The sequence below is a fragment of the Mchenga conophoros genome, linkage group LG7 (genome assembly GCF_057382185.1).
Source record: "Mchenga conophoros isolate Kocher_MC1m ecotype Shallow Benthic linkage group LG7, M_conophoros_male_GT1.1, whole genome shotgun sequence".
Taxonomy (NCBI): Eukaryota; Metazoa; Chordata; class Actinopteri; order Cichliformes; family Cichlidae; genus Mchenga; species Mchenga conophoros.
In genome coordinates, this window is record NC_140532.1 from 11,274,580 (window position 1) to 11,298,628 (window position 24,049).

At 39.4% G+C, this 24,049-nt stretch overlaps 1 protein-coding gene across 1 annotated transcript; it reads right to left on the bottom strand.

Moving 5' to 3' along the window:
* Window positions 1-166: 166 nt before the first annotated feature.
* ttc23 (tetratricopeptide repeat domain 23) lies at window positions 167-14,350 on the bottom strand. Its single transcript, XM_085282084.1, is given in 7 exon segments — window positions 167-362; window positions 548-573; window positions 576-634; window positions 3,041-3,146; window positions 9,982-10,069; window positions 13,683-13,800; window positions 14,080-14,350. Coding segments are annotated over 6 exon segments (372 nt in total). The 5' UTR covers window positions 13,700-13,800; window positions 14,080-14,350; the 3' UTR covers window positions 167-286.
* Between the last annotated feature and the right edge of the window lie 9,699 nt (window positions 14,351-24,049).

Genomic DNA, 24,049 nt, shown 5'->3' on the forward strand with positions numbered 1-24,049 from the left:
TTTTGAGACCATTGCTTATATTGGTACTAATTCCAGTCCTTAGATGAAAATTGCCCCAATATTATAACATCATTAAAAAATATTATGTGTATGTTTTGTTTGAGTATTTATTTAGACTTTACTTTCTTCACCTAAAGTGCAAATTGACAAAAAATCAAGTACTGCCAGATGACAAAAACCATTTAGTTACAAAAACCATCATGACGGAATATCAACCGTTGGCTTAAACTTTAAACCACACTGAAAACAAACAAAACAAGTGTGTTCAGTTATGAAGTTTTAATTATTACCACTGGATGGTACAAGTGGAAAGATTAGAGGTCGTTTTCCTTTTACCTTTCTTCTCAGCCACCTCTGGTGCCCTGAGAAACATAGAGGACACAGTTGCTTTACTAAAACATGAAACATGAGCTGCATTCTTATAAGTGTCTGTTAGGTTTACCCTAATGTAATCATATTATCAAAAAGAAATAAATGGTAAGTGTTGACTGGTGAGGCCTGTCAGATTTCTTAACATAAGAACACTGTGATTATTTCACAAATTTACCTAGCCAGCATGTCCACAGCTTTTTTTTTTTTACTGCTTTGGTCTTCTTGTGCTGACGCCCATACAAGGATCTCTGGATTTCAGGCACTACATACGGGGAAAAAAGATAGCCGAGAGAGTGGTCAATGGAAGATAAGTGTTGAAACTCAAGCTCGGAGGGGAAGCGCCACTTCCTAGCAACATGTGAACGCACTAAACATACCAAAATAACCACTGTAGCTGCCCAAGGTTTAGATAACACCTGTGCCAACTGCCCAGAGTGTCAGATCAACAAGCAGGATTTGATTTATTATGAAGACCCATCAGCAATCTGCTGTAAAATAAAGACTCGGTATGAGGCAGTTGTTGTGAGAGAGAGAGCGAGAGAGAAATAAGCAACTTCATAAGAAACTGTTATGTAAGTCCCCCACCCAAAAAAACAAATCAAAACCTTCATCAGGAAACACGTATATGATTACACAATGTGCCCACACAAAGTGACACAGCAGACATGATGAATGGCTGTCAGCCATTTCTAGAATCACCATAAATAACAGTTGAAGAGAGCTTTATTAAAGCAGGGAAAAGAAGAGTGAAAAGTTACCGTCCTCACCGGGGAAAGTGAAACACTGCTAATATGGAACAGATCCATTTGGCCTCCTGAATGTTTTCACTGTTGCTAAGGTTGATGTAATGGAAGGCCTTTTTTTCAGCTGCACTTCAGAGGAAGGGGGAAAATGTCAAAAGCGTAGCTGTATGTGGGCTATTGTTCTCTTTGTTTTTAAAACTTCTTATGCATTGTATCTGCTACACAAGCCGGCTTAACTTCGGAAAAGAAAAAGTTACTCATTTTGAGTGATGTCATGAGGAAAGCAGTGAAAAATAAACACTCCGGGCATATCTGCTCTCTGTCAGAAAGTTTACCACTTGAACGGCGAACAGAGAAGAGTGAGCCCTGGTGTTCCATGTCATACTTGGACCCCGACTCTGCACTTTAACAGCAATAACACAGCAACATAGCAACCAGGCTCCTTCACTTAGAGGCATGTCATTACTAGTGTGGAGCAATCCCCCCTTTCCTGGTATATTTTAGTACCAGTGTTCTGTTGCTGGTAGAACTGAGCTCATGTGGCAAATAATATACAGCATGTTAAAAAAAACCTCATTACATAAGGAATAAAGAAAACCTGTAAGAGCTATGAAAAGAGAAATTGAATTAAATGAACTAAAGAGCTGCTGTTTATTCAGTGCTTGTGTGGTGATTGACACAGAAATGCCACTTTTGTTTCAAAGGACATAAAGACATACCGCAGTAATTGGGGTCAGCCTCCTATTAATTGAAAACAGCAAACTGTAATTTCCTTCCCAAAAGTGTTGCCCATCTGTCAGACTCCATCCAAACCAAAGAAGCACAAAGTCACTCTTCAGGATATTTTACACCAGAGAGAGGCCTTCCAAGATTAGCATGCAACTCTGATAACGTTGAGCTCTAGAGGGATGGTGGAAATAGCTCAACTCAAAATGACTAGATATTCTGAAATGACCTCTCGCCTTCTTACTGTCAGAGGTGACGACAACTACTGACCTTTTATTAAAATTCTATGATGTCATGTTCAATGACAGTAAGTAGTCCTCTGTCAGCATTACACCTACACAGGTGTTAACCAAGACAAATATGTGCTCTGTAACACATGATTATTGTTAGTGTCCTGTAAGCCTGGCTTATTCTGCCCTTGGTCATCTCCACTCATCCAATCAGCTGAAGGGTATCGGCTACCTCAGCACCCAAGTCATACAAATCTTTTAAAATCAAGAGAGGTTCTCTGGATCTCTGCACATTTCTACAGTGGTACAACAGGTAAATAACTTCTTATTTCCTACTTTATCTCCAGATAAAGCAAGTAAATAATGAAACTTTAAGGGGATTCATCCTTTTAAACTTTTGTATGACGTTCTGTGCCTCAAAATAATCTTATGGAAATCTGGCTGTCTTATAGAGATCGTAGTTTGTGAGTGGACATAACCTGTTTTTGTCTATTCTTTAGGAGAAAGTGACAGAAGTCATCCTGGGCAACAATAAAAGCAGGATCCTGTGGACCTACAGAGTTCTTCTATGCTTTTAAAGTTTGATCAAATTAGTGACTTGCAGAATCTAAAACAGCAAAGGGGAAAAACACACAGGCACACATAACACACACACATTTGACAATAACTGATTCTGAAAACTTGGCAGCACTAGCTAATACCTTCAATATGAGCACCTTAATAGTGAGATCAGTTGTTTGGGGTTGTAACTAAGAAATCCTTGTATTCTCTTTACAGTTTCCAGACGTTATGCTTTATATGACTACAGTAGAGAATAGATTGCCCATTGTTGACATTAGTGATACTGAGGTCTTCAAAAAGGCTACCATAAAGCTGGATTCTGTATTACACCATTTGACATATAGACAGTGGAATATTTAAGTCCCAATTAACTTCTCTGGCCCAGCCTGTATCTGTGAATAGACTTACCATTGTGATGGGGTTCTGCTGCAACAGAAAGGATGAGGGCCAGGCTGTGGGAGATCTGAGCCCCCTCCAGCTCCTCTAGGCCATGACTCACAGCTATGGCATGAGCCTAACGGAAACATGCACATGAAAAAATGAGAAATCGCATACTACCAAGTAAGAGCTGAAGGAAGACTGGCAAATGACATCAGTATCTCAGGAAGCCGTTGTGTTTGTATATGTTGTGCAGAAGAATTGTATATAATGTGCAAGTTGTGTTAACTTGAATCTGCTTGTCTTGGAAAGATGCTCTGTGGCCTTGGTCCTGTTTAATAGTGGCCATATCCCTATAGACAGAGCAGGTCCTCTCTGGATTACTACAGTCCATCAGTAGTTGCAGGGACTTCTGACACTGGCTTAAAGCTTTCTTTGGTTTGTTCTGTCTCTTATAGATTCTACAGAGAAAGACATGCAAATACTCAGATTGACAGGAAGTTACTCAATGTTCTCCTGAGTCTAAGTTTCATATGCATGCAGTCCTTGATCATTTTGATTGCCCATACCATAAACCAACTATGTTAGGATATAATTAGGATGTTGAATTATATCCACAAGAAATCTGTGGTATGTCTTTCCATTATGGAACAATGATCTTCCTGGTATAGAACTGTGCAGGTGATAGGAGTACACTGAAGCCATTGCATCTTTGTGTCTGTATATTCTGTGTCTGGCATTGTACTTTGATTTCCATCTAGAAGATCATCAAAGAAAAGACTATTAGTAATAGTGCAATTATTAAACTGCCAGAAAATTAGTGTCTAGTATATAACCACAAACATTTTACTTTAATACTATGAGCCTGTTTAATAAGACTAAAGGTTGTCTAGCCTGGTTGAGGCCTTGTAGAGAGAAAAAAGAGCTTTGGCTGATGGTTCCAGTTGAGGCTTGGTGCAGTGCAGACAATAATAGGGAAATGTGCCTTTCCGACTCTTTTTGTTGCATCTATTCACAAGTTAAATGCAACACTGTTGGTAGCAATGCTAATTAAACTCTCATTTTAAGGATGTCTAAATAAGTGGAGATTCTTATAGCCTCAGTGGAAACTACACTTTCAGAACTGACAGAACAGGGTAGCTTGGAGGTTTAATATGTCTGTGAAGGTTCTCACAGGTTTAATGTGCGTATATACCATTGCAATGGTATATACCAATTTGTAACCCATTTGTTATTGTGTGCTTTTTTATTTTGCATGTTTGTTTGTTTGTTTTTTTTATTGACATGTGGTCAGAAGTTATATACACTCACCACTGGCATGGATTTCATCGTAATTTTGGATTTTCAATTATTTCTTTGAGTTTTCAGGATGGAATAATTGCACAGCATACATCTTTCAATTACTTACAAAAAACAAGAATTGGATGCACAAGTCTGAAATAATTTTTGATTTTTTCTAATTCACACAGAGTCAAAAGCATACATAAAGGCTCAAATACAGGCTCTTCCTTCTCTCGCCCCAACCAGTAGCGGCAGATGGCTGCCCCCTCCCTAAGCCTCATTCTGCCAGAGGTTTCTTCCTGTTAAAAGGGAGTGTTTCCTTCCCACTGTTGCCAAAGTGCTTGCTCATAGGGTTTCATATTTCCCAAAAACCTGACGTCAACCTGTTGGGTACCAAAAGTGTCCAATCAAGGTGAAATTGTAGCCACAGCCGCCCTGGGGCGCGGCTGCTGGACACTGGCATCACCGGGCCCTCTGACCACCACCAGTAGGCAACAGGTGAAGTGTCTTGCCCAAGGACACAATAACCAAGACTGTCCGAGCTGGGGCTCGAACCGGCAACCTTCTGATTACAAGACAAACTGCCAACTCTTGAGCTACGATCGCCCCATAGTGGGGGGTGTATGTATAGATTTAATCCTGAATGTATACTTTTGACAATGTGCGGATGAATAAATTCAAACTTGTGTACCCATTTCTTGTTTTTAAAGTCGTGTCATTCCACCCTGTAAAAAGAACTGTTCAAAAATAATTAAAAGACCCAAAAAACCATGTCATTCATGACGAGTGTATGTAAACTTCTGACCACAACTGTGTGTCATTTCCTGTCATACTGAGTTTCTCTGACTGATACAGAACTAGGGAGTTGGAGAGGAAGGAGACAGCATGATATGATGGCAGCATTACCCACTTCGAGGACACTGGATCCATCAGGCTACTGTGCCAACAGCTTTAAACAACTAAGGGACTCTAAATTTAATTCAGCTCTCCAGTCAAGGGCCTGGCCTTTATAGGAGGGCAAATACTCACTTCTATACACTCTCTAGATATGAACACAATATCAGCCTTTAAAAGAATTTCATTTGATTTAAAGCCACACAGTTTATCATAATATCAAAATTGTATTTTTTCTTGTTTTACTAGGAGCAGAGTATATGGGAACCAAAAGTCTAAGCCTAACAGTGTTATGTTCCCATTGTTGCACTGCTTGGATTTAGGTATTTATGGCTTACTGGCTATGTACCAGCAGCACAGGTTACAAAAACAGCGTGAGTGCTCATTTCTTTGAATTTTCCCATGAATCTAAGATTATGGTAACAGACTTTGATGGATAGAAGAAGTGCCCCACCCATATATCCAGGCACATTAGACCCTTTTAGGGCAGCAGTTACGGCTGAACCCATCACTACATTCCAGCATGGCTCAAGCCCCACCGCTTTGCCTGCATGGACAGACAGACAGATACAATGCCTCTCTATCCTTTTAATTCACCCTACCTCCTTACGCACATCCTGGCAGAAGGATAATATGTCACATCCCACTGAAATATACCAAAAGCCCACAGGGCAGGAAAATTAATATAATTAGGGATCTGTAGATGTGTTGCCAAGCAAGCCACACAGTTCACTATTGTAAACGTTTCCAGTACATGACTGACGCAAGGTTGTTGGGCTTTCATTTGGAAAATGATATAGTAAGGGCAAACCAAAGTAAAAACAGAGAGACTAAAAAACAGCTATCTGATCCAGCATACTGGTATGGTGCTTCAAACTAATAGCATTTAGACTCAGCATCACAGAGAAACAAATTCCCGTTTTGTCTTGGGTATTGATTGGCAACCATGGCCTACAACAAATCAGATAAACCAGTAAAGGTTGGTTTATTTCAGCAAGCTAATTGAACAAAAGTAAACTGAGAGAAAGGGGTTCTTTTTGAAAAGAAAAAAAAAACTTCATTCCAAGCAAGAGAATACTACTGACATCTGACCTATAATACTTACACTGCAAAAACTATGCAATCAATAGCCTAAGACAATTTAATAACTACAGCTGCAAAGTGTTACAGTTCAGACTTTGGAAACTTTTTGCACAAAGCTGGTAAACAGAGACTAAATGTCAGTGAATACGGACCATAAACACGAGTTGTCAATTAAGGTTGGAGGGAATATCTATGACTCATAAAATATGAATTCATTATCTAACTAGAGATAAGTTTGGAAATACTATTTCCAAATGTTTAATGTAATAAAGTCTTTCAAAATCTCTAGATTTACGAAACTAAAGATAAAGAACAAGAAAAAAAAAACATGTCATCTTATTTGGCTATGCCCTGCCAATATAAGAACAACACAGCAAATTTGAAACTTCAGCAATAAAGGTTTGGCACAAAAATATCCCATCTACTGATTATATTGTTAGTGCACACCTTGTGTGTTAATCAAAAATGGACCTAAATATTTGGACCAGGATCCATAGCTAGAGCTGAGCTTATTGTTCCAGGCTTTGGTGGGAACATTCCCCTCCATCACAACAGTGGTGACCGATAGAGCTTTAGAGGCATGCCAAAATCTTACTCATCACCTAACAAAAGAGATTTAGTAAGCTTACACACCAGCCAGAGTCTGCACATTTTTTCAATTACACACATCATGTCAACAAACTCTGGCTCTCTGAAACAGAACAAAATTGGATCATTTACAAATTCCTCTGAGTCTACATCACCTTGCCTCAGTGCTCTTAGTTATAAGTGACTTAAGATGCATGCATTGAAAAGCAAGCAACAGGATCAAAATAAATACAAAGGCATTCGTATGTTGGCCTAAACCCAGGCAACACTATATTTTCTCTCCCAGTTGTGCTTCTAATTTCACCCCATGATTTAAACTATGCAAGTGCCTGCTATTTCTTATGTTGCCAGGCCACGAAGTTCCTGTAACAGTGCATACAGGACTTGATATCTGTGGAAGGTGTTATCACCGTGATCCTTTAATTCTTTAATCTTATTAAAGAGCATGCAGTAGTGCCCTTGGGACTTCTGTTGTCAATACGACCATATGGTGGTAATGTATTTTCTAAAGTGATGTAAACATATCAGTTATATAAAAATGCTAGCCTGTTTAGAGGAAACAAACAAAGGAAGTGACATTTAATAGAGTAACTTCAAGCTTTACACTATCTCTATGAGCCAAGGAGGAAGCCAAACTAAACAAAAAGAGAAAAAATAATGAAGCTAGTTTCTCTAGGCTGGGGCCTGCAGTCCACAGCCTAGAGAAATGCTTAAAAATATGTGCTTCTTTCCCATCTGTGCCTCTGCTTCATTAATGATTAACTGGGTTGCCATGCAGCAGTCCTACATTCCATGTCTATAAACACCATTACAAAACAGCCCTGCTTACTGCCGAGCAGACTGGACAGTCATAGGGGAAATTCTGGTTTGAAAGGCTGTTGTTTACAAGTGGTCAGCAAAAATTCCCCTTTCCAAAAACATCCTAAAAGGTAGTTTTGTGCAAATCTGCAGAAATCTATCGCCATCTTGTGGCCAATCTTAAAACATAATGTACCATACTTAAGCATAAGTGTTTCAGTTATTTTTAATGAGCATGACAGTTTAAGGAAATAGAGGAAATTATCAGATCATCAGAAAACTGAGTAGCAGCTAATATAACACACTAATGGCTGCAAATTTGGAATTCTATTTTATGTTTACAGCTGTTTATCTGTTGACTAAAATACCTGTATACCCAGAAGATATTTCCAGCTCAGTCTTTATCTTTTCTTCCTGGGTGATAACACTGCACTTACGAAGCTGCTTCAGGATATGTTCTGCCTTCAGAAAAGATAATTTTGCCCCAGGCAAAGTTCACAAGTCAAGGACTTTTTCAGCTTATCTGAGTTCAAATTCAAATTCAAATTCAAATTTTATTTGTCACGTACACAGTCATACACAGTACGATATGTAGTGAAATGTTTGGACAACTGCTCGTGACCTAAAGAAAACAAAAAAAGGAAAGGCTATGAATAAGATAGGAAATAAATATGAAAAATTAAAAAGGGTAAATTTAACTAGGAAGGAATAAAATATAAATTAAGGTTAAAAATGAAATAACTGTACAACACAAATTAGAATGAAGGGTAAATTTAACTGGGAAGAATAAGATAAAATATATAAATTAAAGTTGAAAATAAAATAACTGTACAACAAAATACACAATACACAATATAGAACTATATAAGAATGTATGAAGAAATCTAAATATAAATAAATATATACACAATAACAGCAGCTGTACAAGTATTAACTGGAAATGAAGAATATAGTGACCAGTGTTGTGCAAAAACAATGTCCAGAAAGTCCAGTGTGTGTGTAAGAACCATATGTGTGGGTCAGTACTGTGTGGTGGTGTGATTGAGAGACCGTATCGCCTGCGGGAAGAAGCTCCTCCTCAGTCTCTCTGTGTTGGTCTTCAGGGAGCGGAATCGCTTTCCTGACCTCAACAGAGAGAACAGTCCATTGTTGGGATGGCTGAGGTCCTTCACGATCTTCCTGGCCTTGGTCCAGCACCGCCTGCTGTAGATTGAGTGCAGGTCAGGGAGCTCGGAGCGGATGGTGCGCTCAGCTGACCGCACAACCCTCTGTAGAGCTCGTCTGTCCTGCATGGTGCTGTTCCCGAACCAGGTTAAGATGTTTCCCGCCAGGATGCTCTCTATGGTGCACGAGTAAAAGTTCCTGAGCACCTTGGAGGGCAGTTGGAAGTCTCTCAAGCGTCTGAGGTGGTAGAGACGCTGTCGGGCCTTTTTCACCACGGTGTTGATGTGACAGGACCATGACAGGTCCTGCGTGATGTGAACTCCGAGGTATTTGAAGCTGTCCACTCTCTCCACTGGGCACTCGTTGATGACGGGGGTCTGGTAGTTCCTCTCCTGCTTAGTGCTGAAGTCCACTATCAGCTCCTTTGTCTTACTGACGTTTAGAAGGAGGTTGTTCCTCTGGCACCAGTTCTCCAGATTCCTAATCTCCTTCAGGTAGGCCGTCTCGTTGTTATCAGAGATCAGGCCCACCACGACGGTGTCGTCAGCAAACTTGATGATGGTGGTGGAGCTGGTAGTGGCCACACAGTCATATGTGTACAAAGAGTACAGCAGGGGGCTCAGAACACACCCCTGGGGGGCTCCAGTGCTGAGAGTGGTGGAGGCTGAGACATGTCCGCCCATCCTTACTGCCTGTGGTCTGCCAGTTAGGAAGTTGGAGATCCACTGACACATAGATGAGCTGAGTCCCAGATGCTCCAGCTTGGTGGTGAGTGTGGAGGGAATTATGGTATTAAATGCAGAGCTGTAGTCTATGAAGAGCATTTTAACATAATTCCCCCTTCTAGTGTCCAAGTGAGTGAGTGATGTGTGGAGGAGATGAGAGATGGCATCGTCTGTGGAACGATTTGGACGGTAAGCGAACTGTAGTGGGTCCAGTGTGTCTGGTAGTGAAGAAATGATGAAGTCTCTGACCAGGCGTTCAAAGCACTTCATCACTACTGAGGTGAGGGCTACAGGGCGATAGTCATTGAGAGAAGCAGAGTTGAACTGATTGCTATATATAATACTATATCAGCAACTGTGGTAACGATGTTTGACCGTGAGCGGGAACGCACCACCTTGTGTGAGGTTTACATTTAGAAGACATGTGAAAATCGTAACCTTTTCACCTGTGATTGGAGAGGTGGACAGAGAAAATTTAGCACCTCTCTTGCAAGAGCCGAGTGCGTCTGGGCCTGCAGTCCCCAGCCTAGAGGAAAACACACACACACACACACACACACACACACACAGAGAGAGAGATCATAGGGCAGAGTTTAAAACTGATACAAAGCGGATCTGAACATTCTCCTTACACCATTTACAAAAAGAAACCCAAACAGCAACATGTAAAAAAATGGCTAATCACTGTCATAACTACGTCTGTGTAAAGGTCGACCAGACCAGAATTACATATTGAGACTGAGATTCGCAATGTACTCACAGCATCTATGTAAAATTACCTTTTAACTTGAAATATGCTTTAGCAAATCTAGCATGGGCCTCTGCTAGTTTCAGGTGTCGCTCCCCATATACTAGCACTGTCATTCACCTTGCCCAACTTAATGGATTTATTTAGGATTTATATTATTATATATAATCCAAACTTTGTGTTCTGTCTGACTAACAAAGCACAAAAGCTAATGTTGGAAACTTGGTTTTTTAATCTTCTGCAGATATACTGTACATAAACCACTCTCTTTCTCTCTCTCTTTCCTCCAGACCTTTTAGATTTGCTTGCTTTGGTTTTTGATTTACTAAATACAGCACATCTCCGCACAAGACATTATTGATGAGTGCAATGCAATTATTTAGGGTTCGATTTTTTCCCCCCTTTTTGTTTCTAGATAAAATTAAGTTTCACGCAAATAATGTGTGGTCTCCATATTGTATCCTTCCATTTGAGCCTGCGCCTTGACAACAGTGAGCACTTTATCGAGCATCTGGGTGTGCTGCACATAGGCTACTGTAAAGTGTAGTTTGTGAACTATTGGAAAAGCCTACTGTTTCCTATTAATAACATAGAGCAAGATTTCTCTGCCTTCCCCTTTAAATTAGAAAAAGAAACGTTTAAATATTTGGGAATAAATATAACCCGCACAATGAAAGAGTTGCGGATTCATAATTTTGACACTTTGTTAGAACAAACATCATAAGATTTTAAAAAATGGGCAATACTTCCAATCTCATTAGCAGGCAGAATAAATATAGTTAAAATGGCGGTCTTACCAAAGTTTCTCTATGTTTTCCAAATGGTTCCTGTTTTCATAACCAAATCAAGTTTCAAAGATTTAGATAGATTAATAGCAACATTTATTTGGAAAAATTCAAATCTCAGAATGGAAAAAACATATTTGGAAGTACCAAAAGAGGCTGGTGGGCTAGGGTTGCCAAAATCTATCTTTATCTTTTTCACCAAATTATTGCATTGGAAATATGTTTATGAAAATAGCGAGGGTGAAGCTTGGGTAAAAATGGAACTGATGTCTAATCCACTTCCCCTCTTAACCTCATCCCTAGCTCTAATTCAAAAACAGAAAATAACAAATCCAGTTGTAAGAACATCTATTAAGATATGGCTTCAATTCAGAAGGCATTTCTGTTTGCAACAGTTTAGTAATTTTTTCCCTGTTGCTTTTAACCCTTTTTTTGCCATCCATTTCAGATAAAGCATTCCAAATTTGGCATAATATTGGTTTGAAGTTTTTTTTTACAATTTATTTTCAGGAGAAACTTTTAACACCTTTGACGCTTAGATGAGAGATTACAATATACCAACCTCACATATGTTTAGATATTTGCAAATACGAAGTTTTGCAAAAACATTGTTTCCTTCTTTTCCTTACCTACCTCCTAAAAATCAAGTGGATACTATTTTGGAAATGGATTCTTTTGGCAAAAGGCGAATCTCCGTCATATACAAACTGATACAGAGCTTAAGGCCTATTACTTGGAAAAAACTAAAAATAATTGGGAAAAAGACATTGAGGTGGTTTTATCTGATGATGAGTGGAGATCTTGTTTGAATCGTATACATACTTCCTCAGGAAAATGCCATTGCATTTGCTACATTGCTTGCCCGTAGACTTATTCTATTCTACTGGAAGTCTAATAAGGCTCCTTCATACATACAATGGTTAAAGGAGGTGCTTTTTTTACCACTGGAAAAACTTAGATATAGAGTTCTCTCATCACAAAAAAACAACCATTTATTGACTATATAAAAACGTATTTTCCTGATGTGTATTATACATTTTTTTTTTGTTTTGATTTGTTCTGTTTCTCTTTACATGAGCCTTGGGTGGGGAGGGAAGGGAGGGTGGTTCTCTTTGGGTTTTTTTTGTTTTGTTTTGTTTTTGTTTAAAAAAAAAAAGGGAACGCTCTTGAAGCAGGTTGCCTTGTTTGGGGAGATTAGGTCTCTTGTTTAATATTTTGTTCTGTCAAAATGCTCGAGAATGAAAAACTCAAAGCCAAAAAAACAACACAAAAAACAAAACAAAACTTCCTGTTAATCTGTCAGCTGGTGTCACACGTTAACTGATTGTGTCCTCAGATTAATTAAGAGTTGCTTTATCTGTCTGTGTTGGGCTGTGGCTACGTCCAGGAGTTCAGAGTGTGAAATGTCACAGGTACTCTGTGCAGCTATTTTGCATCCCAGCCTTTATTTATTGCTTTTTATAGGCTTTGGGATGCAAAATGGTCTCCCGTGTGTTTCAGCGCCTGACACCAGAACAGTCAAATTCATCAGGGATGGCTTTTATTCAAAATAACATCTCAGAGAAATAAAAACTGAAACGCTAAAATATTAAAACACCAGATTTGGTGATCATGTTTCCCTTTGTTTTAGTCAGGTTATTTTGGATAAAACCTGGTTTAAAAACATCATTGATGACAAAAAGCAATCAGTAATAGCTGGACAATGAAAAATCTGCACAGCTTTAATTAGCGTGAGATCCACAATGGTTCGACAAAAGCTAAATGACTGCCTTGGTGTGGTCTGTGTCTATATCCTGGAAAGAACTCGTAACATTTCTTGCACTATTATCAGTTTGTGAATACTTCCATCTTTACCGGAGTCACCAAATGGCACACAAGAAAGACAGTTTTTAGGGGGTTTTTTGCTTTTCTGCAGGGTGGGTCTATTTCCTGCTCTATAATGTTCACTGACTTTGACTGTATCGTTGCATTTATTTCTGTTTCGTGAAATCTGACAGGAAGTGACAGACACTTCCTTTTTGCTTTGCCTTTGTTTCTTCTGGACTCTGGATCATGGGCCCTGACTACGCCCTGGATTATACTCTGCCCCAGGCTAGCTCCATCTAACTGGGCTGTGACTATATTCTGGACATTATACTTGTAACAGATTTCGTGTTTTATGTTATAACTGCCTGTTTATCACTGTTTTTTTTTTTTTTTTTGGTGTACACTGCAGCACATATCCAGCGCTGTCTGATGTTAGGAGTTTAAAATGTCAACATGTGGGAGGAAAACTCGAGCTGTTTTTGGTGCAGCTTTAAGGATTTTCAAATCTTAAGCTCAAGGGTGTTTAAACCAAACATTAAACAACTGAAATTTTCCCCAAAATGATCACTTAGCAGTTGAGCTGCACCACAATCAGATCTCTTTTTTTTCCCCCCCCCACTTTTGCTTCAAAGATGACACTAACCTGATCGACTGGGATTGGTCTATGTGCTGGACAGGGACTCGGCTGGAGCTTTTTGTTTTTGTTTGTAATGTTTAAATCTGTACATAAACGCTGCAATATGACTTCTAAAGAAAAAAAGGGGTAGTTTGTGTCACTACAGCCTATACCGTATACTCACCTCTCAATGATCCTCATGGGCTCGAGCGTGCCTCTAAAAGTGTTGGAGCTTTTCTTCAGGAGGAATCATTATATAAATTTCTTCTTAGCACTGTTTATTTGTGAAGGTTTCCCTACATCTGAGCCATGAAAAAGAAAGAAATATGTACCCCTGTTTCTGCTTGCCATGTTTTCATGGGAACATCCATAGGTTTAATCGAATAAGTCATGTTAACACTTTTTTTTTCCTGGAAGGAAACATATGTAAATCCTTGCGTTTATTTAACCTACCACTTAAACTACCAACACCTTACAGAAACGCTTAATTTTTTTTAACTGTAAATAAAATGATCAACATTTACCTAGCGGAGCTAATTAAACGAATTAAACAAATAAAGGTAAACATAAAGGATACTCACTTGATGACTCACTTGGTTGTCATCACTAAATTGCTTAATTTTATTAATTCATTTGTTTATTTGCCATCAGCAGAATGGTTTCCTTGGTTACACACGGCGCGTGCGATAGTAGCAAGTTAATGTGACCAACAATGGATCCTCGTCCACGTTATTCACCGGAAACATTTAGCGGTCTAGCAATTAATAGCTAAAAAAAACATCTTCTTACAAGCTAAACCAAAGCCAGGCTCTGTTCAGCGATGCCGTTAGGGTCCGCTGCTGAAAAATATTCACCGCTGAAGCGCTTCCTGAAGGCGCAAACTGGCATATCATGGAGCGGGCAGCATTCAAGAACTACACTGTTCGTGGACGAACACGTCGTTTTTAAGTGTAGTACGATTTTTTATGTGACCACAAACATCATCAAAACGACTTAGTTTAATGAAATACTTCAAACCGGATATAATCGTTAATGGTTAAACTGCGCCTGCATGTTTCAGTCTTCTTGTTAACGCTCTTTCAGTGTGCTTTTTGAACTAGCCTGGGTAGAAAGTCACTAAATCAAAGAATAGCCACATCCACGTTTTCTTTTTCTTGTGATTCATTTATCATTAAGGCGGTTGACTTAATGCAATTCTACACATTTTGGATCCGATACCAAGTAAATACAGGGTCAGTATTGCTGATACCAATATCGATACCAGTACTTATAACCTACAAAGGCAGCCTATGTAGGGGAGAGAGCAGTGTGTCATGATTTATGAGATGAATTATTATTAGCAAATTATTCCAAACACATTATAATGACCATTAAATCACTCTGATTTTACTTTCGACAACTAAACTCACTTTTCAGCTTCTCATGTATTTTGAAACAATTTTTTTTGAGACCTGGAATGTAAATGTGTGTGTCTCTAAAGCACTTTGGGTCTTCTGCTGTTGTTTGAAAATAGGCTTCATCAGGGCTGGACTGGGACAAAAGAAATCGGCCCTGGCATTTTTGGTCCACGCAGCCCATCATGATCACTCAAAAAAACAAACAAACAAACAACAAAAAATAAACAGCAACATGTTTTATGTTGTTGGGTTAGTTCTTAGCTGCAGTGCACTATGTGATAATTAAAAGCCACACTTTAGCTAATGGTCAATGTAGCCATTCACTTTACTTCCTAATTATGTTCCTTCATCTGTTTTCATACCACATTAATTTCCCTTCCTCTGTCTCTTCCTCACTCTCTTGTTGTGACTGTAGTTCCTCCTGCTGCACGTCTCTACGGCTTGTTACTTGTTGCTGGTGTTGACGGTGCAGCAGCAATAGAGACAGCTAACATGTCGGTTAATCTGACACATTTTTCTGCATTTATTTTTAGTTTTTTGCCACTCCTTCCACACTAAACTCTGTTTTACAAGCCTCATGAGTGCACATCAAAGGTGGGGGAGGGTCTGATTGTGTTAAGAGATTTGATTGGGCAATACATTGTCTGCAATGAAAATGAACAAATGGACTGTTGTGAGTGCTTGTAGGGTTGGTGCACAGCGCTCCTTCAGTTGACCCGCATCGGCCCACTGGGCAAACCCTTAGTATGCCAGATTATCCTGGTGAAGTATTAATCCTATTCCACTAGTATCGATTCAATACCAATACCAGGGTTGGTAATGATAATATTAATATTTGGATCATCTGTCCACCTCTAGGCAGGGTTTGTATCTACCCCCTATCTCTGGTCTTCTCCAATGCTGCTTTAATGAACGAACAAACCGCTTAAGTGAACTGCTGTGCAGCTTTGTGTAATGTCGCATGTCATTTTTAGTCCTTGTCCCGCTGTTCTACATACTGAGATGGTGTCCCACATTTTAATTTGCTCTAGTATTCAAAGCCCAACACATTAGTACAGACCATTTTCAAAAACCTGAAATATATTTTTGGCTGTGAACAGGGGACAGCTGAGACTGAGGCAGCAATTTACAGGATGGAATACATCAGCTTCCTTACACCTGACAGTCCTAGCTACGGAGTTTTTTTTTTTAAAGTGCGCATTGAAAGATGGATTTTAAGGGCCTGAAAATCAATGAAAAACCTGACTGTTCCTAGCAGGCAAAAACAAACTTCAAGCCACCATAAAACCTCCCAGTGGCCGTTTAGCCCCTGGCTTGAAGAAAACAGACAAGGTTTTTGACATACAAAATTTGCAAAATCTGCTTTCTGTGAGAAGTCGACATGTTCTCCCTGTGCCTGCTTGGGTTATCCCCAGGTGCTTTAATCTCCCGATAACATACCAAAGACATGCTTGTTAAGTTTATAGGTGCAAAGGTGCATAGGTGTGTCATTGTCTGTATTCTTGTGATAGCCCCTTTGATGCACTGGTGAATTGTCCATTGTGCACCCTGTCTCTAATTCCCTATGACCCGAGGTAAGAGAGGGGTCAAGACAGTCAATGACAAAGGAACTGTCTCATTAAAATCAGGGTTTGTTTTTTTATCGTCTTAATAAGGCCACAAGATGTCAGTGTAGCAACACAAGAGCTGTGGACTCAGACAAACCGTGGGTTTTACTGTTGAGCTCAAGGGAGTATTATAATATTGTTTTGCTGTTTTAAGAAGTGATGGCTGAGGTTTTGGCCATCCCTGAGGGCATGCGCACTTCAAACTAAAGTGCAAATATGTATACCTCAGGGCCTTTGTTTTTCTTTTTTTTTTTTCTGTGTCATCCAGGCTTCATCCTCTGGATTAAGTTTTCTTAAAGCTCTTAGGAAGATACTTATGATTTATAAAAATCACCATTTAGTCATCTGCACATTTCAGCAGTCACACAAATGGCAAAAACTTATGACTTCACAACGCCTTCACAAGTATTTTATGATGACAACAACCTGCGTAGACCACAGAATTTTAAAAAAAACAAAAATCTCTGTATGCTTATTGGTTAATGTACCTATGGGTGGGAGGCAACATTGACCTTTAAGTTGTTCAATGTCATCTGTAAGCTCATTAGTTTTAATGGGTGGGTGTTAAATGGGCTGAAGTCGCAGTGGTGCGCAGGTTGAGAGGTGCCACTTTGATGAGATGGTAAACAATGAACCTGAAAGACATTCTTCCATGGCTTCTAATTTTACTGCTTAAAGGAGTTTTTTTCTTGTGTTCTCTAATTGTTTGTACTTTGCTGAAGCTACACATCCAGAGATTAAAGTATGCTGTTTGCACACAAGCTCTGTCGTTTGTCCAAATCTCGTGCAAATAAGTGTGATTCAGTGTTCTACACAGCAACATGCTTTCCCCTTGATTAAGTTAATTTATTATTTGTCACTGGGTATGCAGTCTGTTTCGATGCTGTGCAACATTCTTCCTTTTTATAAAGGGTATGATAGTACAGTTGTATGGCTATAAATTGTTAGTACAGGTGTATTCGAAGAACTAAAAGGCCTTCAAATTAAAATGTTGCTGTAAAAGTGCCGATAACCTGTGTTTCCCATCATTTTGTGCTTTAATATAAAAGCTATATACCCATAGCAGGAGGAGGAAATGTACATTTCCTTGTGAAAATATACTTTCTTACATCAGTACCCAATATTCATGCCAAATAAACAAGAAATAACGTCTCTGTGGCTGCTTTGAGAAATTGGTCTCCAGAGACAGCTTTCTAGGTTAATTTATTCTGTATCGTGCTGCTGGGAGTGTGTGTATACTGTCACCACTTTTAAACTCGGGGCAGGGCACATTTTGTGTCCAAGACTGCCTAAGATAACTTCTAATGGCTCCTTGGGATGGCTGCTGCCGGTTGATTCTGGCAGGCCATGAGACAACTCGTTTATTTGTTTGTTTGTCCCGTGAGTTTTTGGCTGGCCATTCAGGGCTCTGTTTGGCCCCAGTCCCTGTTGGGCTTCTATTTCTGAAACCCAAGTGGCTCTTAATGAAGCTGGTAGGGTTGGCATGGGCCCTCAACAAACCCAGGCCTGATCAGACCCTTCTTCTTCTGCCTTGGCAGCTACACACCATTTGCTCCCTCTGGCTTCCTAATTTAGTAACGGTGGGTAAAAATATGCGCTAACGAACAAGGTCTGGTATGTCAGGCTGGCGTCCAGAAAAGAGGGAGGGGGCTTTGGGCTGGGGGAGGGAGAGGGAGAGGGAGAGAGGGGGGGAGTGTTTTCACAGTAGGCACCCAGTGACAGGGCTAGAGTCACTCAGGCTTCTCTGACATCTGTGTGTGTGTTTGTGTGTATGTGTAGATATTCAAGAGAGTGTGTGGGGGTGATGAGAGGTGGAGAGTGAGTACTTAAAATTGCTCACCACTGCCAAACGCCATTCAAACGCACATTCTTCTATTTTATTCTTACTGCACCGTGCACAAACGTATGGTAGACACACAGTACAAACGGGAAGGATTTCCAAAAGAGTAGTCTCTTCTTCTTTAGCTTTGTTTTACTGTAGTATTGGGTTTTAAGTGGACTTTCGCATCCGCAACTCTTGGTCAAGTTTTCTAACAAAATGTTCTTACGCTAATATTAGCTCCAAAGAGTGTCATGTAGCGAGATAACGCGTTAACAAAAGAGCATTTCTATCTACAGAGCATTTTAAAGCTTAAGCAGTATTTTGTACTCAGCAAAACTGATCTTCCCTTAATCTTAATTCAAATATAAACCGTGAGATTTAAAAACTATCACACCTCATTGAACATTTAGTGTTTTCTTCATGTAGTTTTGAGATGTTGCATTGCACACAGACTCCTATGTCTGCACTGCTTAGTAGGAACAGAAGATATAAGATAACCCTTCAGAGCTTCCAGGCCAGATCTTTGCCAGCTACAGCCCATATAAACTGCGGAAGAAAAACAAGTTTTTAATGTATGTTTACCCTATACACCTCTGACTTTCCATGTTCTTAATTTTCCATGGAATCGTTCCAAAAACATTAGCGGTGAATAACTTTATTTTAGGTAGTTTCTCTGACAGACAAAGGAGAAGGCAAGCCAAGCTTCCTGCAAGGATTTAAAGATTATAACTATTTGATGATGAATGTTTTCTTTCTCAAGTGCTGCTTTGAAATCATACATGTTAGCTCTTTAAATAATAATCAATACAAAAGCAATGCTTTTATTTAGTATTGAATTTACTTCGGACAAACCCCTACCTGGGTTTAGCTTGCAATTACTCAATTTTCATCTGTCAAGTCACCATAGAAACCTGCCTTCAGGCACTATAGCACTTGCCCTTCTGTTCACAGTTCAAGGGGCTCATGGCAACCTTGTCAACATCACTAGCAAAGCCAAAGCTTTAGATGAAAACTGAAAACTTCCTTGTCTGTTGGGTTTTTCTTCAGCAGAAAAAATAAAACATGCAGGCAGCAGGGCAACTGCTCCTCAATGTGCTGCTAACATAGATGTTCCACTGTTTTTACAGAAACCAAACTTGGGATCTTAAAAAGTCACATAATTAGTCAGAAAACCTGCGTCTTGCATGCAGTTGCACAGGAAGCATGGGTGAATTCTCTGCGCTTGTATGGTAAACCTTTGCCACACAACTTTGCGGTCACAAACAGGCAAAGTAACAAACCACACCGTCCCCGGCTTGTGAAGGGATGGCGTTATGAACATGCAGAAATATAATATACTCCACAATGAGCTGAATCAAAAGGGGAAATGAATGCAAAGTTAATGGCGTTGTCATGAATTGTTAGTAATTTTAAGGTCTTGCGGTTTTAGTTTGACATGAGTCATTCTACTCAATAAAACAACATCATGCATTTTTTTCAAAAGATCCTTTTGTCTTTTTTACAAGCAGTTTAATGCAAAATGTATATATTTTTGTAATAATTTACAATGTACGTTTTATTATTCGCATACCCAGCTTTAACTTTCCACACAGGAATGTGCCAGTCCTGCATAACAAGCAATCAATTTATGGGTCCAATTCACAGATAAATGAAGCCTATAAACTCAGCTCTTATTGCAGTCGTATTCAATCAGCAAGACTCATCAATCATATTGTGCTCATGCTTGTCAAATATGTCACAGTTATTTGTCGAAGCCACAAAGTAGAACCTGTCTTTTAGACAGCTGTCCCCACTTCCTGTGTTAGTTTACCCACAGACACCCACCCCTCAGCGATAAACTCGAGTCCCTGTTGTCAGAGATGGTTTGTAGCGTGGGGCCAAATAAAGCAGACAACATTTAATGTGACATAGCTTTCAGGAATGCCTTAAATCATTAATAATTCTATAGGAGCTCTGATATTCCTGTTTCATCTTTGACGACTCTATTGTTTATTACATTTGAATTTAAATCAGTCTGAATTTAGGGACACGATTCGACAAATCATAATTTTAACTGTTAAACCACACAACTGGTTTCCCCCTTCAACAAATGTATCATATTCTGACTCACAGCAAATATGCAAATGCCTTGACAGCTGCTACACTTTAGATAAAGCGAGGTTTTTGGAGGAACATATCCAGTGGCACAGTATTTGTGAAAGTAATGCCATTGTTAAGAAGTAGAAACAAAGGCGGACACTTAAGCCAGGAACCCTTTCCTTTGAACCGACTTAAGCCATCTATAGCAAAGACGTGATAGTTACACTGCGATAAGCTCTCTCTGCATCCAGCAGCATCCTTCCATTCCAGTGCTTTGTTAAACAATAGTGTTTTTTATTCATATGCATACAATTCTCTGCTGTGGTAAACACTTGGAATGGCTTAAACTAGTGTTTATCCTTACCTAAACCATGGCCTAATTTGAAACATACGCAGAAAACAAATCTACTATTGTTTCTCCCCTAAAGCTTATTCTTCTCTTTCTGTTCAGTGTCAAAATCAAAGATTATGGCGCTTCGGAGTTGATATTGCTATTCTTTATTTAGACAATAGCGGTCTAAACCAATAGACTAGCCATTTTGTGTGCTGACAGCATGTATATTCCTTCGTAAACACAGTTTTAGCAGCACTGTGACAGCAAGATATGTGTATTGGAGGGTTTTGGCTCGTTCCACAACCGGCAATCGAGCTTTAGGTGCTAAAACACAGATCAGCAACTGCTCTCAAGACATTTCCAAAATGATGTAAAGGACTTTTTCTATATCCCTCCAAGCTAACACCAAAAGAGGCACACACATACACACAAACAACTGCCAAGGATGTCCCTCAGAGAGATGAGAGGAAGGTGCAGCTCCTTGGTGAATAGTGCTCGAGCCTTGTACACATTTTCACCTTGATACCAACCAGGAAAGAAATCTGAAATTTATAGTAATTTAATTGTGTTTGTACTCTATCAAAAGATCTTACTTTTAATATCCAAACAGTTACAGCTAGTAATGTTTGCAGTTGACTTTTGGTAAAACCTTAATAATTTAATAGGTAACCATCTAACTCCTCTTGATGCATTAATAAAGCTGGAAAAGATAAGATAAGATGATAAGATGACCTTTATTAGTCCCACAGGTGGGAAATTTGTTTTGTTACAGCAAAAGTGCAAAGTTATGTAGCAGAAATTAGAAAACACTGGAATGCAATGCAATAAAATAAAATAAAATAAAATACTATGTACAATGGAATGAAATAGAATACAAATGCTATATACAACTGAGTAAGAAAATACAAAAGTACAACTTTGTCAGAAAAAGAATTGCACATACAGCAGTCTTAGACTGCTGAGGGTACCAGCATTATCACCATCTTTAAAACTTTGTGTGCGTGTCTGTGTAGTAGCTGATATCAAAACTAATGGCGATGTGTACAGTACGTGTATATCTGTGTACGTTACATACCGTACCATACAATACTATCATAAAGTGCTTTAAAAACAGCCACAGCAGATACAAAGTGCTGTACACAAACACGGATAAATAGCATGTATGTTTTTGTTTTCAAATACATTTAGCTAAACAACTTTTAGTCCAGTGGCACGTTTGGGCTCTCTGGAATGTGTGTAAGGAGTGAATATATATATATAGATCCACTACACAACTGTTGTGAACAGTAGATGACTCAGCTAAAGGCCCAGATGCAGTCCCCAGGTCCCCTGTATTTCTTGAGGAAGTGACTTTCAGATATGTCATGTCATACATATATTATGATCAGCTATAGACAGTTTTATTTAGACTTGTCTCTCCTTCTTTTTTTTTTCCCGAACAAGAAACTTGTTCAGTTTCTTCAAATACTTTAAGCACACCTTGTCACGACACGGCATGTTTTCAGCTAATAGCACTTTGCGAAGCACCTTGTTAGTGTAGAAATACTATTTTCAGCCTGTCGGATTCTGTGTTTTTTGGCATTTTTTTGTAGATTTAGATAAAAAAATTTGGAACGAATTATATGTTCATGCAACAGTCTGCTGGCACCAAAGAGCCGAAAGTTAGAATTTAAAATAGCTTCTTTGCAAAGTGGTCTTGAGTTTACACAAGAAAAAAGAAAAAAAGGTACAAAGACTGGACTGAAAATGAATGAAAAAGTAAACAATTTCCAAAGAAGACATTTGAAATATTTCCAGAAAGCCTGGAGAACTATTGCTCAAGAAGAATGTCTGCTTCCTTGGAAGCAAAATATAAAGATATGTGGAGTGACTCAAGACTTCTGCACAGTACTGTACTGTAGTTAGTGCTCTTTTGGCATACCTTCTCTTCTTGCTTAAGACCACTCAGTTAACACCCCCATCTTCAAGAATACACTTCCAAACCGAGTGTTTAGTTTACAGTAGGCATATCAAAAAAGGGGGTTCAGTCACCTACCTTTGACTGTGAATGTGAATGAGAGGCTAAATGTCTGCCTGTGGTTCTCTGACCTTTTGTGCCTCCTCTGCTGACTTGGTTCATATAAGTTCAGGTTGTGTGATGCAGTGATATCAATAATGGAAGAAAGGCAACCCCCCTCCCCCTGGCTGGTATGTGGGTCAGAGGAGGCTCTTGGTGGATGGGAGAGATTGATGAAGAGCACCAGGGATTGTCGGAGCGACTACCTCACAGCGGTGCAAACCTAGCCGCTCCCCTTGCACTTGTTCTGAGGCCCCCCTCCTGAGCTGCAACGCCTGGCGCTCTTTAAATGACCTTCAAATTAGCCTTATTTTTCAGGGCCCCAAACCCTGCAGGGTCCTTCCTGAAAGGATGGTGGGTCTTGTTCTCACTCTCTTTGTCTGCTTTTTTCCCTTCTTTCTTCTTTTGTTATCTTCCTGTTGATGAAAGAACGAGTCAAAAACAGCAGAGGTAGAACTGTTTTTTCTACCCCTCTGATGTAACCAGACCAAGTGAACGGTTATGTTTGTGTGTTACACGAAAACATACATATGCATAAACACCAATTTTATACACTTTCATTACACACCTTAAATCAGTGGTCACACATCACCATCTCAGCATCTGTAAATAAAGGTACATGTGGTGTTTAAATATGTTTGTGTGTGTGATGGTGGATGGAAGTCACAGTGGGATTCTTCTTCAACTGCACCGTAGAACAACACTCTGCCAAGTAGCCATCCATCATTACAGCTGGGATTTATGTACACACAGCAGGTCATGCTGGTCCTTTGTTCAGACCTGATGCAGAGCCTTTGATTATCTATCTGCCTTAAGAGAAATACATCTTTCTGCTGCGATTGATTAACAAATGGCTGTAGTTGATGACTTTGCTTAACCTGCCTTTTTTTTCAGTGATTTTCATGACGATTTGCACTTGTAATCTAAAGTTGTGGGTTGTTGCTTACCAGGTGTTTTAACTGTACCTCTTAGCTGTGTAGCACAGCAGTCTTAAAGGTGACCTTATATAGTACAGGCATATGTTGCACCCTTTTGGGAAATGCTTTGACTTTTTTTTTCATTTTTTTTGTTAAACTGGAGTGAAGACTTCACCCCCCAAGAAGACAACACACATCCACATGATCCTGGTGTTATAAATTTTATTTTTACAAGGAGCAATTTGTCATGGAAAGCCTTTTTACATCCTATACTTTTTAACTGACCTTGTGCAAAACATAGAAGCTTTACACACACCAACTGAAGACACTTGACTGTAG